The 23,172-nt window shown below is 43.9% G+C and overlaps 1 protein-coding gene across 2 annotated transcripts in view; it reads left to right on the top strand.

Moving 5' to 3' along the window:
• The first annotated feature begins 1,336 nt into the window (after positions 1 to 1,336).
• LRP8 (LDL receptor related protein 8) overlaps positions 1,337 to 23,172 on the top strand; it is a 202,425-nt gene continuing 180,589 nt past the window's right edge. The window contains exons 1-2 of one of the 2 annotated variants that reach the window (XM_083448002.1): positions 1,337 to 1,523; positions 2,321 to 2,440. In XM_083448002.1, the coding sequence (XP_083304128.1) occupies positions 1,454 to 1,523; positions 2,321 to 2,440 (190 nt within the window). In that variant the 5' untranslated portion in view covers positions 1,337 to 1,453. The remainder of the gene's footprint in view (positions 1,524 to 2,320; positions 2,441 to 23,172) is intronic. The other variant, XM_083448001.1, reaches the window with a different exon arrangement.

Genomic DNA, 23,172 nt, shown 5'->3' with positions numbered 1-23,172 from the left:
CTCAGATACTGCACCACAGTATCCTTCCAGAGTGGCTCAAGGAGGTACAGGTTGGGGGCACCTGCTGCTGCTCTGCTCCTAAATTCAGGACTGTTTCCAGAAAGTTATGGAGGGGCACTGTTCAATGCCATGGGAATTTTCCTGTGGTGTTCCACAGGGTTCCATCTTGTTCTGCGTTCTATTTAACCTCTATATGAAGCTTCTAGAAGGCAACCCCAGGAGTTTTGGAGTGAGGTATCACCAATATGCAGGTGGCACCTAAGCTTGTACCCTCTCAATCAGGAGAGGGGGCTGAGCTGCTAAACAGGTGTTTGGAGGCAATGATAGGCTGGATGTCAGCCAACAAATTGAAACTGAATTCTGAAATGCCAGAGGTATCATGTGCTCCAAGTTTTCAAGTCCAGGAGGTAGTAACACGACTTGGAAGGAACAGGTTCATAGGCTGGAGTTTCTCCTGAATCCAACATTATTACTTGAGGCCCAGGTGGCCTTGGTGCCTAGGAGTGCCAATTTCCCGCCCCAGCTAGTTCATTGGACCCTTTGGGATAGAGATGATACTCCATACACTGGCAACTTCCACACTGGAATATTGCAATGTGCTTAGGAGGGGGGCGCTACTCATGAAGATAACTTGGAAACTTCAACTGGTCCAAAATACAGCAGCCAGATTACTGGCTGGGGTTTCCTTTAGAACATATTTGCATAAATTTGCATAATGTTTTATTGTTAAAACCATTGCATTGGTTGCCAGTTCATTCCCAATTCACCTTCCTGGGTGTTAAGATCAGCAGAGGGAGCCCTCATACATTGGGGGAGGGCGTGGCCCAGGATAGTGCATTCCTTCCTCAGAGAAGCACGCCTGGCACTTTCACTCTGGAGCAGCTGCAACACCCCGTTGCAGAACCCAAGCTGCGTGCACGGGGTTCCCAGGTCGTCACCCATCCAGGCTCCGAGCAGGCCAAAGCCGGCTTAGCTTCCGTGCTGGTGGCCTCTCCGATCACCCGGTGGGCGAAGTCCTGCTGGTTCTCTCCCCCTCCCACTTTTAGTAAAGAAACAACGGTGGGTTGCCTCCAGGAATCCTGCCGGAAGCGAGCAAGATGAAAGAGTGATTGGTGGAAACCGCCAGCAGCTGCCGCCTCGCGCACCCCACTGCTCGCTCCGAAGGCCCTCGAGGGGCGAGAGGGTGCCTTGGAGGGGGGACTGGCTGTAGGGCTGGCCCCGCTTGCCTGCCTGCCGGCCGCCCACGTGGTGCCGCCTGCCGGGCGGGCGGGCCTGCCCAGGTCTGGCTGGCTCGCTCGCTGAAATCCCGCCCAGTCGGGAGCGTCACTGGCTCGGGCTGAAATGCACACACGCGGGAGGAGGAAGCAGCCGCCCGCAGTTCGCGCTCGGCTGGCGAAGGCTGCATGCGAGAGGCAGCCGCGCAGGGGCCCATAGCCGCCGAGGAGGGGACGCCATGTGCCGGCCAGCTCTCACCAGGCTGCTGCTCTTCCACCTGCTGCTCGTCAAGATGCACATCGCCAAAGGTGGGTGGGCGGCACGGGCGGAGGGGGACCCCGAGGCCACCCGGGAGGTGCATGTGCGCGCAAACGGGCAAGGCGCACAGAGCCACGGATATCCCGGTGCAAACTGCTCCAAGGGGATAATCGCTTTAAGCCAAAGCAGGGGGGGGGGGGGGAAGGACGACACCTCTCACCTGGGGACACCTTTTCCAGAGGACATCCTTCCTATTTAGCTGTGGTCCGATCAGCACCGTTGCAATTTGCCAGCGGTCGTTACCGCCCCCCCCCCCAACTGGGCTAATACAATGTGCCTACAGGAATTGGGCTGAGGAAAGGTGCCATATCTGCACCTTTGGCTCTCATCGCCCCCCCCCCCCCATGTCTTTTTGAAACATTACTGGGGGGTGAGGCTTATGTTTTAGGAAGAAGCAGCGGCGGCTCCCGCACCTTCTCCCACTTGGCTTGGAATGACCCTTTGTTGTTGTTGTTGCTGCTGTTGTCATCCCGCCTGAGCCATGCCTGCCTTCTGTCCCCGAGCGCGATCCGTGCCGCCTCCCCAAAATGGGCACGCGCCGGGTGGGGGGGGGCGGAGGAGCATTGTTTCCCGGCGGAGATGCTTCCTTGTATGCAGATGGGGCTTTGTGCGCTTTTCTGCGCCTTCTCGCGGAGAACGTGGCCTAGAACGCTCCGGGCTTGCTTGCCGTTTTGCAAGCGGGCTGTGGAAGGGATGGCTGGGGGACCGGAAGGAGGGATGGAGGGAGGACTCCCCCCCCTCCACCCACCACCCCTCTAAACTCCGGGTGTCCCTTTGCCGCTTGCAGGCTCCGCCAAGGAGTGCGAAGAGGACCAGTTCCAGTGCCGGAATGAGCGGTGCATCCCTTCCATTTGGAAATGCGACGAGGATGACGATTGCTCAGATAATAGTGACGAGGCAGATTGCCGTGAGTATCAGGCGTGGGGAGGCGATCAGCCCCCTTTCAAATCCTCTCTTGCGAGCGGGAAGACAGCTGGCGGGGGGGGGAGGTGGGGGGCAATCTGCTCCTGTTCTGCAGGGGTGTCTGCAGGGTGGGGTGGGGGTGAGAGATGAAGGCACGACCCCGCTCGGTTTCGCCTGCCCTGGTCTCCCCCGATGGGCAGAATGGCGAGGGCAATGCTCTGCGTGCATCTCCCGAGAGACGTGTGTCATCAGCGGATTGACCCCGGTTGCAGGAAGGGAGTGGATTTCAGTTTATATCCTAGGTGAGACGTGGGCGTTTGTGTTCGAAAGGATTACATGTAGCTCTGTGTTTCCCAGCCTGGAGCGAAGCCGCACTGGGCTTCATGGTTCCCTCTTAAGAAGCTCAGAATATCAGTTGGCTCGCTTGGCTTTGGCAAAAATGGTCCCGTGCGAGAGAAATCCCGTTTCAAAGTTTCGTGGCACTGTGTAAGATTACACCCTCTTCCAGTTTATGAATGAAATTGCCTCTTGTGCCGGCGACTTTTTGATTGGCTGCCGGGTAAACGCCAGATAGGTCACATGGTACCGGATCCCTTATAGGAGTGGCGCTCTGTGTGTGTGTGTGTGTGTGTGTGTGTGTTTGTGTTTAAGTAAGTGTAAGGAAGAGTTCTGGACACACATTGAACCAGCCTCACCTTCGCTCTGCCCCTGGAAGGCCACACCTCCCTGTCATTGGTTTAGGCTGAGAGGACACGGTGGTGTGTGGCGGCAGCCTGACAATCTAAATTTATGCACTCAAAGCCGTTTAGTATTGCATAGTCATGCTGAATCCTTTAGGGCAAGGGATGATTAAGCTCTTTAACAGCAAGTGCCAATGCAGGTGATGATTCATTTTAGTAGTTTCAGAAATACAGAGCTTTCTCTTAGTGTGCGACATCTTTCTCAACTCTGCTAGGGAAATGGCTTTTATTGTTTTATTTGTTTTTGGGTTGTTGTTTTTTAAATATATCAGTTACTTCCCCAGTTGCTCAACCTACCTTCAGGCTTATCTTGCGTTCCAGGAAACAAAATTTCGAAGTTGTTTTACGCAAGTTTTATATTATTGTGATCTGGAGTGAATATTATTGTGTGTGAACTGCATTTCTGGCATTTTATGTGTTCGTCATCCTAAGTAAATCTTTTCTCAAGTTGGGTTTTAAAAACAGCAGTATGTTTATTGTGTGCAGAAAAATGAATAGTTAAATTGCATGACGAGCTGTCCAAGTAAAACATAATCGAACTCTAGGCAGCTAATGCAGTAAGTTCTTAAAAAAAAAAAGTAGAAATTTATTATGCATCTGGGGCTCCAAAAAGAAAGAATGTTGCCTTCTTCCTTTTATACCCATCTGGTGAAGCAGCAGCAAACCATAAATTTGAGTCACATTCGCACCATCCTATTTAAAGCAGATGGCTTTACCCAGAAATTCCTGGGAATTGTAGTTTGCTCCCCACAGAGCTACAATTCCCAGCACCCTTAACAAACGACAGTTCCCAGGATTATTTGAGGGAAGCCACATGCTTTAAATGGATGGTGCGGATGTGACCTCAGAGTAGTCCATAAGTGCTCCCTTCTCTCCATCTTTGTAAAAATCCCAAGGTTTGTTTGGTAAGTTAGGCTGAAACTTAGTGGTGGCTCATGGTCACCCAGTGAACATCATGGCTTGGTAGGGGTTTTGAACTCTGCTCTCCCCAGACCAAGTCAGGCACTTTTAGTTTATACTGCACTGCCTTGTCAGCATGTACATGTGTCAGGGTGCTTTACTGAGTAAATATGCTATGTAAGCTTGATGAGCTGTTGATTCATGCTGACTATTATGAATGGCAAAGGAGCATGAGATTAATGACAGATGAAGGAGAACATTATGCCTTTTGTGTTGAAGTCCTGCTTAATCTTCTGAGTTTCCTACTTGATGGTGGAGCTAAAATACTAAATGTGTGTGCCTGAAGACTCATGTTCTAGTTGTTTAGGGAAATTGCTATTGAATGAATGAATGCTGCATTTGTAATTTATGAAGTCCTCAGAGCTGTTTCCATGAATCGTAATTGCTTATTCTGTGGAATAAGTTGATAGCAGGCACTGGGGAAATGGTTACTTGTGCTACTTATGCCATGCTTTTGCTTTGGTTATCTCTTATTGCTGAATAATTTCACAATCTTTATCCCTGGCTAATGTTCAAGGCTTAGTTTTTGCGAAGAGAAGATGAGGTGGTACGCCTGTGTCAATATGTTTATTTAATTTCTATACCACTTAATATATTTATACCTCTGAATGGTGTACAAAAAGCTGGAGCAACAACCGACAACTTAAACAAAATGTTACAAAAATACATTGTTATATATAAAAATGTTACATTAATACAAACTTACTGGTATATATAAATCAATATCGGTTCATTTTCCTTCTGACACTTCCTCTCAGCCCTGGCTTCTTACCCAGGGTCGAATCAAACTCTCAACTCACCCACAAAAGTCTCACGGGAAGAGTTACTGTAAAAGTTATCACCCTGGTCTCTCACTGTGACTGGTACTTCCTCAGTCTGCCCACAGCTATGTCCCATTCAGCTGCACTCTCCACACCCAGTTCCAGCAGGTTTGTTGGGTTTCCCAGGGGGTTCAAAGGATGGGGAAATGACCACCCTCTGCTCATAGCTCTTTCTTTGTCGTCTGTCCTCTCCTCTTCCAGCTGTTTTTTGCAGGTTGCTCTGGAAGTTCTTTGAGGGAGGGACCCCAGCAGGGAGAAGAGGGGCAAGTGGAAGTCCTTGGGCAGGGTTTCTGCTGAGGGGCCTGGTTGGGGGACTCTTGCCTTCAATCTTTTGTAATTTAAGCTTTGGTTATTTGCAGTTGGATGTACAGCCGTACCTCGGAAGTCAAACAGAATCCGTTCCGGAAGTCCGTTTGACTCCCAAAACGTTTGGAAACCAAAGTGTAGCTTCTGATTGGTGGCAGAAAGCTCCTGCAGCCAATCAGAAGCCCCATCGGATGTTCAGGTTCCAAAGAACATTCACAAACCAGAACATTCACTTCCGGGTTTATGGCGTTTAGGAGCTAAAACGTTTGATCGCAAGGCGTTCTTCTCAATATGTGGTTGCAACATCTGATTAATGTAACTTGTTGTTTTGTGGCTGTATTGTTTGGAAGCCTGTTGTCAGGAAGAATATAACATGAGTGGTGACCAGACTGTTTTCTGGGTCTAGGACAGCGTTTCCCAGACTTGGGTCTCCAGCTGTTTCTTGGATTACAACTTCCATCATCCATGATCATTGGTCCTGCTAGCCAGGGATGATGGGAGTTCTAGTCCAACAAACAGCTGGAGACCCAAGTTTGGGAAACCCTGGTCTAGCAGGACCAGAACTGGAACAAAGCTTCCAGATCTACACAGACACTTTCTATTTTTTGCTTCCTCTTCTTTTTTATTATTAAGTTCAGCAAGCAGGTAAAAGTAAATTGGCATCTCAGTAATAAACTGTAAATTGCTAGGGAGAAGGTAATTCCCACCCCCAAGCAGCTTCAAAACGTATACTGTTTAGGGGCAAGCCATAAGTGAGCATTTTCACCCTAAATTTTAACTGCTTCAAAAAACATGAAATGTTTATTTTTGTTCAGGCTGTTACTTCTGCAAATAATCGGCTTATAAAACAAATTAGGCCTTGTAGGCGTAATGGTCTAAATATCTCCCAATTTCAAAAAGAATGTGGTATATTTGCAATGGCAATAATGAGCAAATGATGCTGCATCTTGCTCTGGGGAGGGGGGAAAGTGGTGTGGGGAGTTGGCGGTACTTGCTGTGCTTCTGGAAAGCATCCTGCTTTGAACAGGCTCTTGGTGTTCCTGCACTCCTCCTTCCTGGCTGTCCCATTGCTTGTCTTACGTCAAAGGCATGCTAGATTTAAGAGAGTCCGTTCATCAGCCAACCACAAGAAGGTGTTTCTTGGCATATTTTGTCATATCCCTGCCTGACCTGTGGTAAGAGCCTGACCTGTGGTAAGAGCCTGAGGTCTGCGGTTTGGGTTATAAAGACACTGCTGGATTTGCATCAGCTGTTGGGGTGTATTGTAGAAGAATACATGATTGAAGTAGGGAAGGGTGATCTCATGATGGGGAAAATTCTTTTGTGGAATTTGGTAGCTTTAACGCGGGCTTCCTCAACCTCGGCCCCCAAATGTTTTTGAGACTACAATTCCCATCATCCCTGACCACTGGTCCTGCTAGCTAGGGATCATGGGAGTTGTAGGCCAAAAACATCTGGAGGGCCGAGATGAGGAAGCCTGCTTTAACGGAACTGTTATGTACTGAGTTGAATAGGAGCCAAAATGCAGCAGTCTGATTGGTCCTAGAACAATGCAGCAGTATGATTTGTCCGCAGGAGCCACCCAATCCAGCTCCAGGTAGAAGTGAATCCACAACCTGATTGGCCTACAGGAGAATCCCGGAATTAGCCAATCATGTGCAGCCCATTGTGTAAATAATGTACATAAAGCAGATATTTTGGGGGAACTTCCATTCCTGCTCACCACTCTGAGCTGAATAAAGAGCATGAAATCCACTCTCGACTCCGAGTATATTTCCGGAACATAAATACTTCCTTCATTCCTGCAAAATTCATTGGGAATGCGATGGTACATCCCTGCTTTTGGCCACTAATCGTTCTTCCAGCTAAATGCTGCTGGGAATATTTGTCTCCCTCTTCTCCCTTTTGAATAGGTGGGGAGAATTTGATAAGAAGACAAAAACAAAACAGATAAGCATGCATATTTGTCTGTTTGTAGCAGTATTTCGTTACAAAATCATACACAATGAGGGTTCCCACCACAATAAGACAAACAACAGCCAGTCAAAGAACTTCATTAAAATGTATTTAAAATTCTCAGTTGCAATGCCCTATACAGACCATGAATAACCATGCCAGTAGGAATATCAGTAAGACTCCATTCTGACTAGATGTCATCTTTATTAAGTTTGTATAACAAAGTCCTATTTCCTGGGCATGTTTGCAGTTGTAAGCAGCAGTGCCACAACTTCATACAACACAGCATGAGTTTCACTAACAAGTCCAGGCCTTCTATTTTCATAAGCTGAGATGTTTATGATATAAGATTCAGTGTCCATGGGCAAAAGCTGGTTGTAGACAAAGTACTCTTGCTGTGGAATGCATAGTATTTTATACATTTGAGTTGCAGAGATGAATAGGCTAGAGTGGGGGAGTTGGGCTAATTATTTCAACAAAAATGAGTCACTTGGTGAACATTCTTCCTTCAGCACACCTTGGAGCTGTGAAAAGGATGTGATAAAAGTACCCAGAGATCTGGAGCAAATTGCTTTCAATGGGGCTGCAAATGTTTCTAAGAGTCAGAGACATAAAACAGTGGAACAGTCTCTGAAGCAGTTCTGGAGCAAAGGCATAGATAAATGTAGATCTCTGAATAATACCTTCTGGATTCTGTTCTGTTACCTTAGCTCTGGCCTAGTTGGCCAGGTAAAATTTGCTAGCATTTCTATCCTGCATAATAGTTGGACTACTTGTGAAGAATCCCAGGAATGCACAAGTAGAGAGAGGAGGTGGTGGCATTTTATCATATCAGTCTTCTTTAGGATAACTGGGATTGGGTTTTGCTCTTGGCTGGAGTTTGTATTAGCAAGATAATTGCTGTGTCTTGGTTTTGGGGAAGAATAATCACCTGGGGCAGTGTATGTTCACATTGCACCGTGTGGGTTACCTTGCCTGCAATAGTCATCTTTTGCTTTGTAAGTGCCTCTTGCAATGAACAGACTTACCTTGTCAGCCAGATAGTATCTAGAGCAAGGCCTCATTAGCAAAGCTTAATGTACTTGGATGCCTTCTCTCTGGGCTGCGTTCTGGGTTGTTAAAAGTGCTGAATGTATTGGTGTCGGTACAGATGGGCCTTTGGCAATTTAGTGATGGAGACAATTTTGAGCAAGAGGCACTGCTAATGCCAGATACTGTACTTCTCTTTGATTGGAGGCTTAGTGTTGTACATCTGATTTGGCCAAATTAAAAGAGTACAAGACAAGTCTTGTTGGATTAAATCAGCCTGCCCCAACCTTCTGCCCTCCAGATGTTTTGGACTACAACTAGCTGATTAGAGTTGTAGTCCAAAACATTTGGTTGGGGGAAGGCTGGATTAGGCCAAACTCTATCCAATCCATAATTCTGTTCTAAGCAGTGGTCCTTTAGCTTCTAGGATGCTTAGAAGCTGCTCGTAAAGGCAACAGCCCTTTCAAGTTTGTTCTCACCATCTGGTATTCACCAGTATGCGGTTCTTCTATGGGCATTCTCTTGCCCAGAACTTCATCCCTCTGTTTGTTTACTGTAATTAGTACTGGTTATGCTTTATTGTGACTGGTCCTTTGATTCCACAAGTAATAAGATATAGCACTGTTGGCAACCATTTGCAGCCTCCAAAAGGCCCTAATCACTGCTAATGCCATCTCCCAGTGACTCTAACTCATGAACACAATCATTACCACCATTTGTGGATGCATAAAAGTTTTGAGCTTTTGTATGACCAGTACAAGAGAAATAGCATGGGTTCTACATATTTGGCATAAATATTGTGTTGCTTCTTGGCGATACTGTTTTCTATCAACATGTTTTGAGACTGAGTGTGATTTAAAAAGCCCAGTGATGCATGAAAGATACACTGATTTACAAAAATATCGCCTATCAGTACACATTTTGGGCAATCTAGATCTTCTTCAGCAGACTACCTTCTTTATCATGTAGCTACAAGCCTTGGAGTGATGGCAACTGGATAGCTTGGATTGTGTTTGGACTCTGGATGTCCTTATGAGTTAATTTATCTTCTGTCCGCTCCACATTGTTTGCACAGCCACAACGATAATGTGTGTCCAGTTCTGGAATAGAGGAAAGGGTAAATTCAAGGCTAGCAAAGGGCTGAGTGGATACCCCATCAGAATGTATACTATTTATCAAACTGCTCATTTTATGCAAGATGATGGCTTTAAGCTGCAATTGGCAATTTGCAACAAGAATATTTCAATAACTGAAAAAAGATCACAATAAAGAAAATTTGATTGATTGTTGATTGTGTTGTAGATCACAGAATTAGCAAATGCTTCCATTAATTGATATTGTTTACTTGGGTGTTTTTGGTACCTTAGTAAGGGTAAAGGTACCCCTGCCCGTACGGACCAGTCGTGTCCAACTCTAGGGTTGTGCGCCCATCTCACTTAAGAGGCGCTGTCCGGAGACACTTCCGGGTCACGTGGCCAGGGTGACGAAGCTGCTCTGGTGAGCCTGCACCAGCGCAGCACACGGAAATGCCGTTTACCTTCCCGCTGTAAAGCGGTACCTATTTATCTACTTGCACTTAGGGGTGCTTTCGAACTGCTAGGTGGGCAGGAGCTGGGACCGAAAGACGGGAGCTCACCCCGTCGCGGGGATTCGAACCGCCGACCATGCGATCGGCAAGCCCTAGGCGCTGTGGTTTTACTCACAGCGCCACCCACGTCCTGCTTTAACTTTTCAAAGGGGGGGGTGTAGAAGAAACAGATATGAATTGCAGATACGATTTGGACCCAAAGCCTCAAGTGCCTGGTTATCAACCAAATTCATCAAAAGAGAAAGCATGAATAAACACTGTGGAAGTGTTAGAAATAATGAGTTATGTTCAGCGTGATCTTGCCTTAAAAGGACATGTCACTGCTTTCTCTCCTTTTTTCTTAGTAAATACTTAAATTTACAACCCTTTGAATTTTCAGTAGAATTCCTCCCACTCCTTTTGGAGACTGGCAAATATTGATTCCTTTATTTCTTTGTCTTAGGACAAAAGGCAGGCTGGCTTCATTTGGTTTGCCTCTCTTTTAGATCACCTCCCTCATTAGGGATGTTGGCAGGAGTGCAACAGGCCAGTTGGCATGAGCATCAGGGGCCAATTTAACCCCTGGTGTAACTCCAAAAAAGCCTAGAGTTTTTTGGGAAGGAGAAAACATTCTTTCTTAGCTAAGGGTGAACTGGTTCATAGTCGCACACAAAGGCAGCTGTGTTGGCCCCTTAAAAATTTTTGAAAATCAGTAGTAGGGCAACACCTCTGTTAGGCCAACCAAGTTGTCACAAAATAGTGTGCAAGCCTTCAAGTCCTCTAGGACTCTGTTAGTCAACAAAGTTGGGTGGGTGGGTGGAAAGTGGACTGATATTGAAGCCATGGAGCCATTCAACTCAGAGTAGAAGTCCTGAAATTAATGAACATGATTAAGTTAGGCACATTAATTTTAGTAGGTCTGAAACCTTGAGTCTGCATCTGGCCACAATCTCAAGAAAGAATATTAGAGAAGGTAGTAGACATGCCAAGGAAGCTCCAATAAGCAGGATGTACATTTCGAAGGTTGGTTACTACCTCCATATAAAATCCAGCTCTTATTAAGATTACTAGTATCCTTGTTTTCACTTGGTTTCAATTTCCTAGCAATTGATTGAAAAAAAGTTACTGTATTGTCTTCTTTCAAAAATCATTCTGTAATGAGAATCTTGCTACTTTTGAAGCTGATGGTTAGTGAATTTTGTTCTTGATTTCAGATTTGCATTTATGAAAAAAGTGGCATAAGAGGGGTTTGACCAACTTTATGAGCTATAGAAGAACATAGCCCTCTTCTTAGTTTGTTACATTCTAAGAATCTTTTGATTTTGCTTGGAATTCCTTTTCTTGAATGTTGCAGGTAAAAGATCAAAAACAAAATGGCAATTTTGTTATACCACCTTACAAATAAAGAACACTGAGATGTTACCGTTATTTGCATTTTGGTCATATTCTTTTTCCAAGTTTCTCATGGTTGTGTATTTCTCTTCCAGCAAAGTTTGCTAGGACATGATTGTAAACGTGTGAAGCTTCTATCAAGTGACTTTACTTTCCTTTAAAAAAAAAAAAAGTTTAAATTAAAATTCCAGTGGCAGTAACTGTGGAAAGCCAGATCAACAATAAGCTTCTTCAGCTGAAACTAGTAGTTTGATGGTGGTCAAATGTGCCACTTGGAAACTGAAGGAAGGAAATTATCCTGGCTTGCTTAAGGGAATGGTCAAGGAATCCTTACTCATCCTTAGGAAGTGGGAGGCCTCACCCCTGTTCATTCCTTGTAATTCCCTCCCCACTAGCCCTCGAATATACATGCATTTTTAAAACACAGTCTGTAACTTTACCTGTAACTCCCTTGGAATGTAATAAGTTAGAATAAAGTTCTAAATAAATAGTTTTGGGGAATAATTAAAGTGAAGACAGTGCTTACGGAACATCTTTAGCTTAGTTTTTGTGCTGAAGGCTTGCATTGCTACGTGCTTAAACATTAAGAATGCTGGTATGTTTGAGCTGATATTCTAATTGTTTGTGGCCTGGAAAGAGAAAGACGTCTTAAATTCTCATGTGTTTGTCCCTTGGTACCAATATCTGTTTCCTCCCTTTGGGAGGAATCCCAGTTTTATGCTACACACTTGGGAAGATATATAAAATGACGAGCCTGATCTTTTAGAAAATAATCGGTTTCATGTTAACTTCATGAATATTTACATAAATTCAAGTACAGGAAGGGAAAGTTTTGATATAATTAATGCAAATTTCTCTTCAGCTGGTTAAAAAGAGGTCTGCCAGGAATAAAAACAGCTTAAGTAGTTTAGTAAATACATGCTGGAAACCACTACCCTGTGGCGTGGAACTTATAAATATTGCTCAGAGTGAAGGAATATTTTACAAGGATTCCAAAGTCTGCTTCACGTAAGATACATTTTCTACCTGAAAGTCACATCTATCTCAGAAGCAGCATGTAATTCTTTGCGTGTGATGATACAGGGTGGTGTCAGTAATAAAGAGTGCTAGAGAAGGACTGGGAAAACCTGGATTCAAATCCCTGTCCAGTTATGAAGCTCGCTGGGTGAACTTCATATAGGATTGTTGTGTGAACTGAATCTTAGAGGCAGATGACTGGCTTTTATATGGTTTGGGGCTTGCAATCATGCCATTGTATTGAGTCCCATATTTCAAGGCAAAATGACCCCTCTGAAAGTTGGTTTTTGAAAGTTTGTTCCCTTGACTTCTTTCAAAATATGTGTGGGAACCATTGTGTTAATTCCTTGCTGGCCATACCATTGAGAATGACTTTGAAGGCCATATTTTGAATGCTTCTGTGCATTACCTGGCAAAGATACTGCTCTCTACCCTCCCCTAAGAATCAAGTTCTTTATTTGTCTGTTGCTCTGGGAGATTGCAATCTTAGGGGGTTTCTTCTGCCTGAGCTGTGTACGGTCATTATACCAGCTGCTGGGCTGACTGATTGCGCTAGGATTAATTATTGTTAAAAGCTCCTAGCTTTGCTGGGCCAATTCCTACCAGATGTGACACCACTCAGCCTACTCCAAAGAATAGTCAAATGTCATAAGCTCAGGTCCTGTGTGAGCATCCGTTGTCTGCCCTCCCAATAATAGACTATTGTACATGGCTTTCTGGAGATGGATAAAACCGCAGCTTGAGCCCTGTTTGAAAGAGAAGGCCCAAGATAAGATCATTTCTCATGTTCAGCAGAGAAATGGAGGATGCTGACACATTTTACTGACAAATAGGTGCAGAGAATGTGGGCATGCATTGAATGCAGAAGGTCTCAGGGAACCCACTGGTGAAGAAGACTCCTGCAGAGAGCAGGATTGAAGTCTCTGATCATCAGCTGGTGAGCAGAGAGGTCAGTCCTGCCCAGTAGCTCCCCACACCTCTGTGGGTCAGCTCTGACAGCTGGGTGGCCCTGCCAGATAAAGACCTGGCTCAAGGCAAAAAATGTAAACAGCACTGAGCTAGCTGGACCAATGATCAGATTTTAAATGTATGAAAACAGACTATTCAGCTTCCTATATGCATATTCTGTCCTTAGTCCACCCCTTGGCTTTTTGTAAGTGATGTCCCTCTACATAATAGTTTTTTAAATGACTGTCAGTTTTCTTAATATATAAAAAAATTAAAAAAATTGTCCAGTAGCACCTTAGAGACCAACTAAGTTTGTTCTTGGTATAAGCTTTCATGTGCATGCACACTTCTTCAGATACACATGAAAGCTTATACCAAGAACAAACTTAGTTGGTCTCTAAGGTGCTACTGGACAGTTTTTATATATATTTTGACTGCGTCAGACCAACACCTGATGTCCATTACTTCATAGTCTATTTGCTCTGCTACTCTTTAGCTAGTTTAGTACAGCAGAATTTTTTTTTTCACTGAGTAAACTAAGAGTAGCAGAAACAGCTTTAGTCTGATGAGCTGCATGCTCTTCAATGGGTTTTCAGCTGAGACTGAAAATAGTGACTTGCCAAAGGCGAAATCATAAATGCATAGGATATCTTTGCTGAGACCTGAGCATGCTATCCGCTGGAGTGCACTGGCTCTTTGTTCAAATTTTCTGCCTGAGTGACCTCTTCCTTACCTATCCAGTGTTTCTCTTTAACTCCCAGCTGTGATTTTCTATATTTATCTTGTGGTCTTATTCTGTATGTATGCCGCTAGTGGTTTCTCGTTTTCCACTCATCTGGAGCAGAGCAGAGCTCTTTCCTCATGGAAATGTTAGATAATGGTTCATGCTCTGAAATGGGTTCTCGCTCATAATAAATCCATTGCTCTTTCAAGGTGCCCCAAAGCTCTCTTGTCATGGGAAGCTCTGTAGTTGCAGGTACTACTAATTCCAGATTTTTTAAAAAGGAGGTATGGAACTTGTATGCAAAACTCGAATTCACGAACAACGTGAATCAATTTCCAACAGTGTTCTCCTCAGTGTGGTTGAATAAAGATTCATAATTTTTGTTTTGATGTGAGGAAAGCTCATATTTGCCCTCTCCAGGCTTAGAGGCTAGTTCAGCTAAGCAATATTGCCCTCGTTGCTTCTGCATCACCTGGTTTTGGGGCTCCTAATGTGGCAGCAGCTGCTTTTACCTTAATGCAAATAAGAGAAGAAGAAATAATGAGTTTCCTTCAAAGTTATGTCTTACTAAAGTGTTCTTTCTGGAGCATGCCTTCACTATTCAGGGATCAAAGCATCTCTTTGGGAATCCATGGTGTCTTCCTCTTGCAGATCAAACAGATGCAGGAAAACTTCAGGCTTGCAGGGTATCTACTTTCTATTTTACTAAAACCCAGAGACCACCAACTGGATTTAGTTGCAAAAGACATACACCTAAAACTTAAGAATTCTGAGCCCAGGAATTTGTTTTGAGTATTGGAACCGAGCTATACGCTCAGAGTCCTTACACACTTTCTTTAGTTCAGTTGTATAATTTGGGTGGTGGGGGTGGAGAAAGCCATTTTGTTTTTGCCGTTGTTGAAACAGTTTGGAGTCAGATGTTTTTACTGATGTACTCCAGATCACTCAGAGATCTTCTGGTAGATCCAGATCTACCTTCTGTTCATCATTGCTTTAGTCATAACAGTCACTGTAATAGCACTTGTGCAATAGGCACTCACCTCATTCATAGCTAGCCATGGCTTCTTCCCCCAAGTATCACTGTCCTATTGTTGTAATGCTAAACTGGAAATGAGGAGGCAGAGGCTGCACAAGAAAAAGTGCCAGCAAGCTGAGGCATTGTTTAACCTGTGCTACCTGTGGTTGCTAGACTCCTATCTGGACTAGTGGAGACAAGGCTGTGGGGTTCACAGGTGCCGGATACCCTGAAACAGTGCAGCCGGCATTTGAAACTTCAAAGCACTTTGTGTGGAAGCTGCCTCACTGTGTGCCTGGCATGCCAAGCACAAAAATTCGAAAACTTCTATCTAGCAACTGCTATATTTAAATTCCCTTGTTTGTTTTTGTAAATGCTGCACCTCTGTCTGTGGTAATGGCAATTAGCATACAAATTAGTCCTGTTGTTAATGAGAGTCTCTTCCACCGGTGCTGCAGAGCATCTTTTGTAGACAAGTTTTCCTAATGAGCCAACAAGTTCAAGCAGAGGCTATGGAAAAACCCCAGTCAGGATCTGATTTGGCTGCCCAAAATTGCTTGCTTTATTATTGCTAAACGTTGGGAGTTACACCTTGGGTCAAAGACTGAAGATGTAGATACACAGACTTGATTCAAGCATCACTTCTAATTGGCTGTGATTTCGCTAATATCAAACCAACCAGGAAAACGGTTGGGCACACTCTGAGTTAGGAAAGGGCTACTGTCAGGGCTGTCCCTAAGGGGTGCAGGGCCCAGAGAAAATAATACTGTTCCTCCAGCCCCATATCCCCAGTTGCCTTTCTCGCCTGTGATTATGGGCAGCAAATCTGTTTTTATGAAATGTTTCTATGATATAGTTGTAAGGTTGGAATGGCAAGTGATGATGCAGGCAAAAACTGGCTGTGTCCTTTAGTAATTCTTATCAAGGCCTTCTTGTTGGTTGAAGCTTAGCTGAAAGGGCCCATACATTGCAGTCTTGCTGATCTACGTGGACACAGATGTAAGCGCAACTGGAAATAATCAGCAGGTCATGCTCCAATACTTCTCAGGCTGTTGCTGCAAAGTATATACTGAAATGCTCAGTTCATTGTTAATTGCTGTAAATCTGAAGCATAAAGTTCACATTGGGGCATCTCTGGTTTAAAGCAAAATGTTTGCTATTGTGTTGATGACTTAGATCAGTAGCTTAATATGGTTGGTTGGATTCTTTATGAGTTTTCGGGATCTACTGACCTTAGTTGACTTCCTTTATTGTTTAGCATAAAGTACAGTTTTCACAACTTCTGCTCATTGAGAAAAAAAGCTGGGATAGGGGTTAAGTAGGGGAATTGCATGACAGGACGGGTCTGTGGTGGATCCTATTGGGCATTAAGACCATGATCTTAACAGGGCTGTTTATGCTTACTGTATATGCTGTTGAAGATCTCCGATTGCCTGTTGAAGATTATCAGTCGGCTAGTCCATTGTGTGTAATTTGGCAGTTAGGTAGGCAACCTGGATTGACAGGTGAGTTTGAAGAGAGAGGTTCCAACAAGGCAGAAATAATAGAATGGAACTTCAATTTGATGTTTATGATTTAAAGCATCAAAAGACTGTCTAGCTTAATCTGAACTGATTGTTCAGTTGCAGTTCAACTCAGTGCTGTAAGGTTCAGTACAGTTTAGTTATCTACCTAATAAATAAAACATACTGTATTTTGGGCTGTTGTCACTTTCTTTATAAAGTTACACTTACTATAAATGTTGTTGTTGTTTCTGTCTGTCTTCCCTTGCATCAACATGCAGTGTGACTATGTGCCCAGCGCTGGATTCACTGAGGCTGCTAACTTCATTATGTAGTAGCAAACATGCCCCTTGACCAAGAATGCTGTGGGTCATGCCTAAGCCACTGAACCATATGTAACATGTGTTGAAGTTTTATGCGATGTAGGCCAGCCCAAAGAGCTGCGGTCTCTGTGACCCTGGAATCTGCCAAGTGCCAAATGGCACAGAAGAAGCTACAATCTAGGGAGCAGTTATTGGACTAGGCATCCTGTATAGGAGACATATCTACAGATTCTGACTTGGGGGGAGTTGGAGAAGTGCACCTCTGCTGGTTGATGCTTCCCATCAATTCGGCTTTTAACTTGTAAAGGAAGAATTTTTACAGTGAAGTTCTTTTTTTTTTGCTTGGAAGTCTCTTCCTGGGGTTATAAAAATAAGAGTAATTGATCCCAAAGAAAGTAGAATAAGAGAAATTCGTTTTATTGTATTGCCACTTGCTGTGTACATTTCATTCATCATTTTGTCTCTGAAAGGCTTTTGTATCCCAAGACTTCTGAGTTGGGCCTGTTTGGCATCTAATTAGCATAGCCTGCTCTAGCCTCCTGCTTTCTTTGTTCTAAAGAGCTCAAAATTTATCCCTCTTGCAGCTTTGCATCCATTTACGGCTGCCAGAGAGCACTTGATTTTGGATAAGCTAATTTGGTCCTGAATTGCCACGCCAAAAAAGTATAGTGACTACTGCCCAAGGCCAATTAAGTATCTGTTTTATACTTAAGGGATGAATGTGTGTGTCATTATGGCATCTGTTTAGTGCAACTCCATATCCAGAGAGTGGTTTGCTAATTTGGACTGATTTTCTGAAGTCTGTAAGTATTGTTGATCCACCCTGTTTTTGGAAAATGAACAGTCCCAGCTTGTATCTGCAATGCAGGCTATCTAGCTTCTGTAGCATATTGTATGGATATTGTTAGAAGATGGACCAGGCAAGAGTAGTCCTGGATCTTTTGCTCTGCACCCCATATTCCTTTCTTTCTTTCTTTTTTTAAAAACTTGACCATCTGTTTACTTTTATTTTTTCACTTTGCTTATGAAGTAACTGGCGTACTACAACATGCCATGCTGGTGAGATCCCATCCTCCCATCATCTTTATTTACTCAGAGCATCTATAAATTAGCATATGCAAAGTTATGCCATGGGCTTTGGCCCCAAGTCTCTTTTAAGTACCTAGCAATGCTCTAAGCCTACAGTATTGATTTGTAACAATTTATTTATATCTGGGTTTATGCTTCGTTTAGTTCTTCTATGTTGGAAGCGTATGCTGTGTTTTGAGGTTGGGCACTTGCAAGTCATTCACTTTCTATGTGACTCCAGTTATAACAGATGCACAAATAAAAATATAATCCAGGAAAGCAGGGGCGGTGAACATGGTGCCTTCTAGATGTTTTGGGCTAAAGTGCCCATCATCCTTGGCCAATGGGCTAAAGGCGGTTGTAGTCCACAGCATCTGGAGGGTACCAGCGGGAAGGTAAACAGCGTTTCCGTGCGCTGCTCTGGTTCTCCAGAAGCGGCTTAGTCATGCTGGCCGCATGATCCGGAAGCTGTATGCCGGCTTCCTCGGCCAATAAAGCGAGATGAGTGCCGCAACCCCAGAGACATCCGCGACTGGACCTAATGGTCAGGGGTACCTTTACCTTTACACGAATGTGCTGGTTTCTCTCAGTGATCTGTATTTCCATTAACGTTTGAGAGTCCATCATCCAAAGGCCTGTGAAGAGTTCTTTCTAGTTTAAGTCCATATCACCATTTGCTTTTTCTTCTTTCCTATTTTTAAAAATTCATTTCCTAGAAAGCTTGAACTCCTTTGACCTTTCTAATACTAACTTTCCTGCTACTATTATTTTTGCCTGTGTAAAAGCAGGGCTAATTAGGTTCCTGGAACAGATGTTCTGGAAGCCTGCACTGCAGTGCGGTTTATTGTTTCGGGCTACAGAGACCCCCTCGTAGGGATGTTTGGCTCCCCACCCACCAAGATTTAGCAGAGTTGCAGCCTTGTAAACAAACAGGCTTACCCATATAGCAACGTTTAAAAAGGTGGTTGTGTATGTTAAAGTTCTTTTGAAACCAGGCCAACAAGCATCTGTTGGGTTGTGCTTTTTAAGGACTGTGGTTTGATAAATGTTTGGCGCAGCTGCAAGGAGCACACAGACTTTGTTTTGGTGCCTTTTGTGTGATCTGAGATTTGCTTGATGGTAGGAGGCAAGGATCTCTACAATTTGCACTCTCCTCCTCTCACTTTAACATGAAAATAATTTGCACCCTCTGCGCACCCCGGGGAGGCAGGAATTCCACCGCTGTTAAATCTGCATTCTAATGTGCTTTGGGTTGGCTACTGCGGAAATGTAAAAACAAAGGGAGATATAAATAGCATAACATTGAAGCGGATCTGGAGAAATATGGTGATTTGTGGACATCCCTTCTGGTATCATGGCACAATTCCTCCCGCTTTTGTATATAGCTCATTTGCCTTTTAGATATCTTATTTGTTCATGTATGCATTTAACAATTCATAACCATATGGTATCATATTTATTTTGCATATAAGTTCTATGTGTGCGCAAACACACACATGCACAGGATCTTGGATATTTTTTGTTTCAGAGCAACATAGAATAGATCAAGCAGAATTGTGATGCAGAATGTTAATAATTTATCTGGTGGGAGGATAACCCCACTGGGATTATATCGCTTGAGATGGCAGATGGGAATTGCCATGATTGATAGCTCCTCTTCACCACAAATCCTTGTTTTCGGAAAAGTAGCCTTTTGAAGAGAATGTGCTTACTAATTTATTTATGAAAATATTCATATACCCTATTTCATTAAAAATATAAAAACGGTTTAGAACAAAATAAAATAAAATGTACTGTACAGTTAAAACCAAATAAAAAAGTTAAAAACAGACATCCGGTGACCATTGTGGAAAGATGTATTCTTATCCCAGCCTTTACTCTGACTGAACCATGTGGCTCCCCTCACCTGCATTCTGAGGGTGTCTATCTGAACTGCATGCATTTTCCTGGATATGTATATTGACTACAGTTGCATATAATGCAGAACTATGGGCACCACTACCAAGAAGGCCCTCTGTCTGATTCCCTGTAATCTAACTTCTCACAATGCAGGAACCTCCAGAAGGCTCCCGGAGCTGGATCTCATTGTCTGGGCTGAATGATGGGGGTGGAGATATTTTACTGAGTTCGAGTTTCAGTCTGACAACTCTTGAGAACTTACCACTTCTTAGAAGAGTGTAATGATGTACTGGAAAAGTCGTCACTGCTGTGCTTCCCGTCACATTCCTCTCTAAGTCGTGTTGCTCAAATTTCTCCTCCGTCTTCTGTGAAATACAATAAATGTAACACCCTGCTGGATTTAGCATACTGTGGGTGGATGGTTAGGAATCAGATCTTCTAGAAATGGAATGAGATGTGTAGTGGTGGCAGCTTTGTTTTGCTGAATCATCAGTAGTAATGACAACACCCCCCTCCCCAAGGTTGTAATATAGTAACTGATATTGAGATCTCAGTCTGCTTTTGTTAAAGCCATGTTCATCTCTATTCTGATCCAGCAGGCTTCTGAGCGTGGTCTGAATGATACTTGGTTCCTATTGTGTCCAGGCATTAATCATGAAGAAAAGATGATTCAGGGAGTTTGCAGTTCCTTCTTGGGTTTTTCTCAGGCGAGTCTTTGTAACGAAGCATGTCTTCAAATGCGTGACTGTTTCACAAGGCAGGGTTTTTCCTCTTCCTTCCCCCTCCTCCAGGAAAGGGAAAGAAAAACCTTGTGATCATACTTTTTCTTACAAAGATCAAACAGTATTGTGGCGCAGAAAATCAACATTTTCTATGGTGGAATGATATCTTGGAATAATTAGGTCACATACAAGTTATCGTACCGTGTCAACAACTTTCTAGTCAGGAATCTGCTTCCCCAGTCCTCTACAAAGTCTGTCTGAGGACACTGGGAAATATCTTGGACTTGATCAGAGGTCTTGCTACTGCAGAATCTCATTTAAAATAAAGCAGGAGTAGAATCTGCTTAATTTTAGTCCATCCAGACAACATGGTACCAGGTTGTTTGGGATTCTATAAAATGACCTTGCTTCCATGCTCTGTGCTGCCCTCTGCCCTTCCTGGCATCCACAAATTGACATGGGGAAATGCTGAGCACTGCCACACCTGCTCCCACTCTTCCTGTATCTTCACAGATAGCAACAAACAATTATCTTCCCAGGACCTAGGTTGGGTAGCTCCTCCCCACCTCAAATCTGCAGCAGGCTTAATGTCCACTCGAACCTTGTGCTATCATCCACTAGTGAGAAGGGTCAGTGGCTGTGTTGAGGGCACATGCTATTGCTGGGAGCTAAGCAACTGGTGGGGAGAAATAGGAGGGGTAGGCCATGGGTAGGCAAACTAAGGCCTGGGGGCCGGATCCGGCCCAATTGCATTCTAAATCTGGCCTGCGGACGGTCTGGGAATCAGCATGTTTTTACATGCGCAGAATGTGCCCTTTTATTTAAAATGCATCTCTGGGTTATTTGTGGGGCATAGGAATTCGTTCATCCCCCCCCAAAATATATATATAGTCTGGTCCCCCACAAGGTCTGAGGGACAGTGGCCCCCTGCTGAAAAAGTTTGCTGACCCCTGGAATAGGCCCTGCTTGTAAGCATCTGGAGATATCTTGCTAGCCTCTGATTCAGGCACTAGAAATCTGTGGCTCTCCACATGCTGCTGGGCTGCAACCTCCATCACCCCTGACCATTGGTAAGGACTAATGGGAGCTGGAGTCTGTCAACATATGGAGGTCTACAGGTTACACATCCTTGCCCTATTTGAATTATAATGCTACATGAAGTGACCCATAGTCTGGTCCAGAAAGGCAGTTCTCATAAGAGATGGGCATTGGCCCTGACACTGTATGTAGAAAGTTTCCCATGACAGATGTTATCAAGAAGCTGTAAGTTTTCAGAGTCCTAAAGTTAAGGTTATACTGTGGCTTCACAAAACTCCAAGCAGGTTATGAAGTTTCCAGTGTGACAAGGCAAAAAATCTTTGGTCTAGATCAGGGGTCTGCAACCCGCGGCTCCGGAGCCGCATGTGGCTCTTTTATACCTTTGCCGTGGCTCCGGGGCGGATACTAGCGAGGGGAGGAGGCACATTGTGCGCCCTGACACTCCCCACTATGGCGGGCGCTGTACTGGCTGTGATGTCGCATGGGGGCGGTGCGTGCGTTAGTCACGCACCATCCCGACGTCACCTTCCCGCCCACCCGCCCACTACATTGTAAGGGGCATGTACGCTGGTCACTGCATTGAAAGGGGGCATGTACGCTGGTCACTGTTTTGAAGGGGAGTGAAGAACACACACACACACACACACACACAGAAAGGTAACTTGTTAATTTAACATTTATTTCTATGAGGAGGAGTAATTCTGAGGGGTCAAACAAAGAAATAATATAAAATGTGACAAAAAAGTTATTTTTATAATGACGAGTTTTGCGGCTCCCAGTTTTTTTTTATTCGGAAAACAGGTCCAAGTGGCTCTTTTTGTCTTAAAGGTTGCAGACCCCTGGTCTAGATCTATGTATCTTACATCTTGCATGCGGTGTCTGGACTGTTCCACCTAAGATTGCAGACGGTGGAGTGGTTCATATAATTGAAAGTCTTTTTTAAATATAAAAATTAATCTCTGTACATAGAAAACTAGATGTTAAGGAGAGAAATTGCGGATTAGCCTTTCTGACATGTGACATCTCTATTTGGAGAACTATCACCATTGTCTCCCGGTGGAAGAACATGAATTCCATAATGTGAGCTGCCATATATAGTCTGAAGTGGAACAGGCAGGCATAGGTTTCGTGACAGTATGGGCTAGCTTAGTTTGGACAATACTAATCAATGAGATATTTCATCTGCAAATACTATTATAATACCTTTTAAAATGTGTTTTATTGGTAAATGCAGTTTCAAAAACCATTGAGGTTAAATGTGACTGGTTTATGCTGATGAAGGTATTTCTGATGGTCACAGCCTTGGTCCCCAGAAGACTCTTCTCAGAACTGATTGTTTGGGAAAGGCCCATCCCAAAATAATCTCTTGTTCATGGTCACCCTGAAGGTCTTTTTGCGTATGCTGCTTGCTTAGGAGGCTTGTTTCATGCTTGCTAGTGCCTAGCTTTAATTGTGCTCAACTTTTTGCTCTTGGTGTCTGATTTAATGAGTTGGACAATTCATCAAGTGCACTAAATAAAGATCTTTAAAAGAAAGACCATTTGTCATTTTCATTGCATTCTATTCATAGGTGAATTTGACTTCGTTGCTGTTCTACTTTAGCAGGAAGAAAAACCTACATAAAATCTCTAGCTAGCACAAAGTTAATACTACACTCTCTAAGAGCTTTTGTACGCCAAGAGTTTTCTGATTAAGAAATTTATATTTTT

This window comes from Podarcis tiliguerta (genome assembly GCF_965153285.1).
Source record: "Podarcis tiliguerta genome assembly, chromosome: 6".
NCBI classification, from domain to species: Eukaryota; Metazoa; Chordata; class Lepidosauria; order Squamata; family Lacertidae; genus Podarcis; species Podarcis tiliguerta.
Note: the sequence above shows the minus strand (reverse complement) of the source record. Positions and strands in the feature narration are given on the sequence as shown.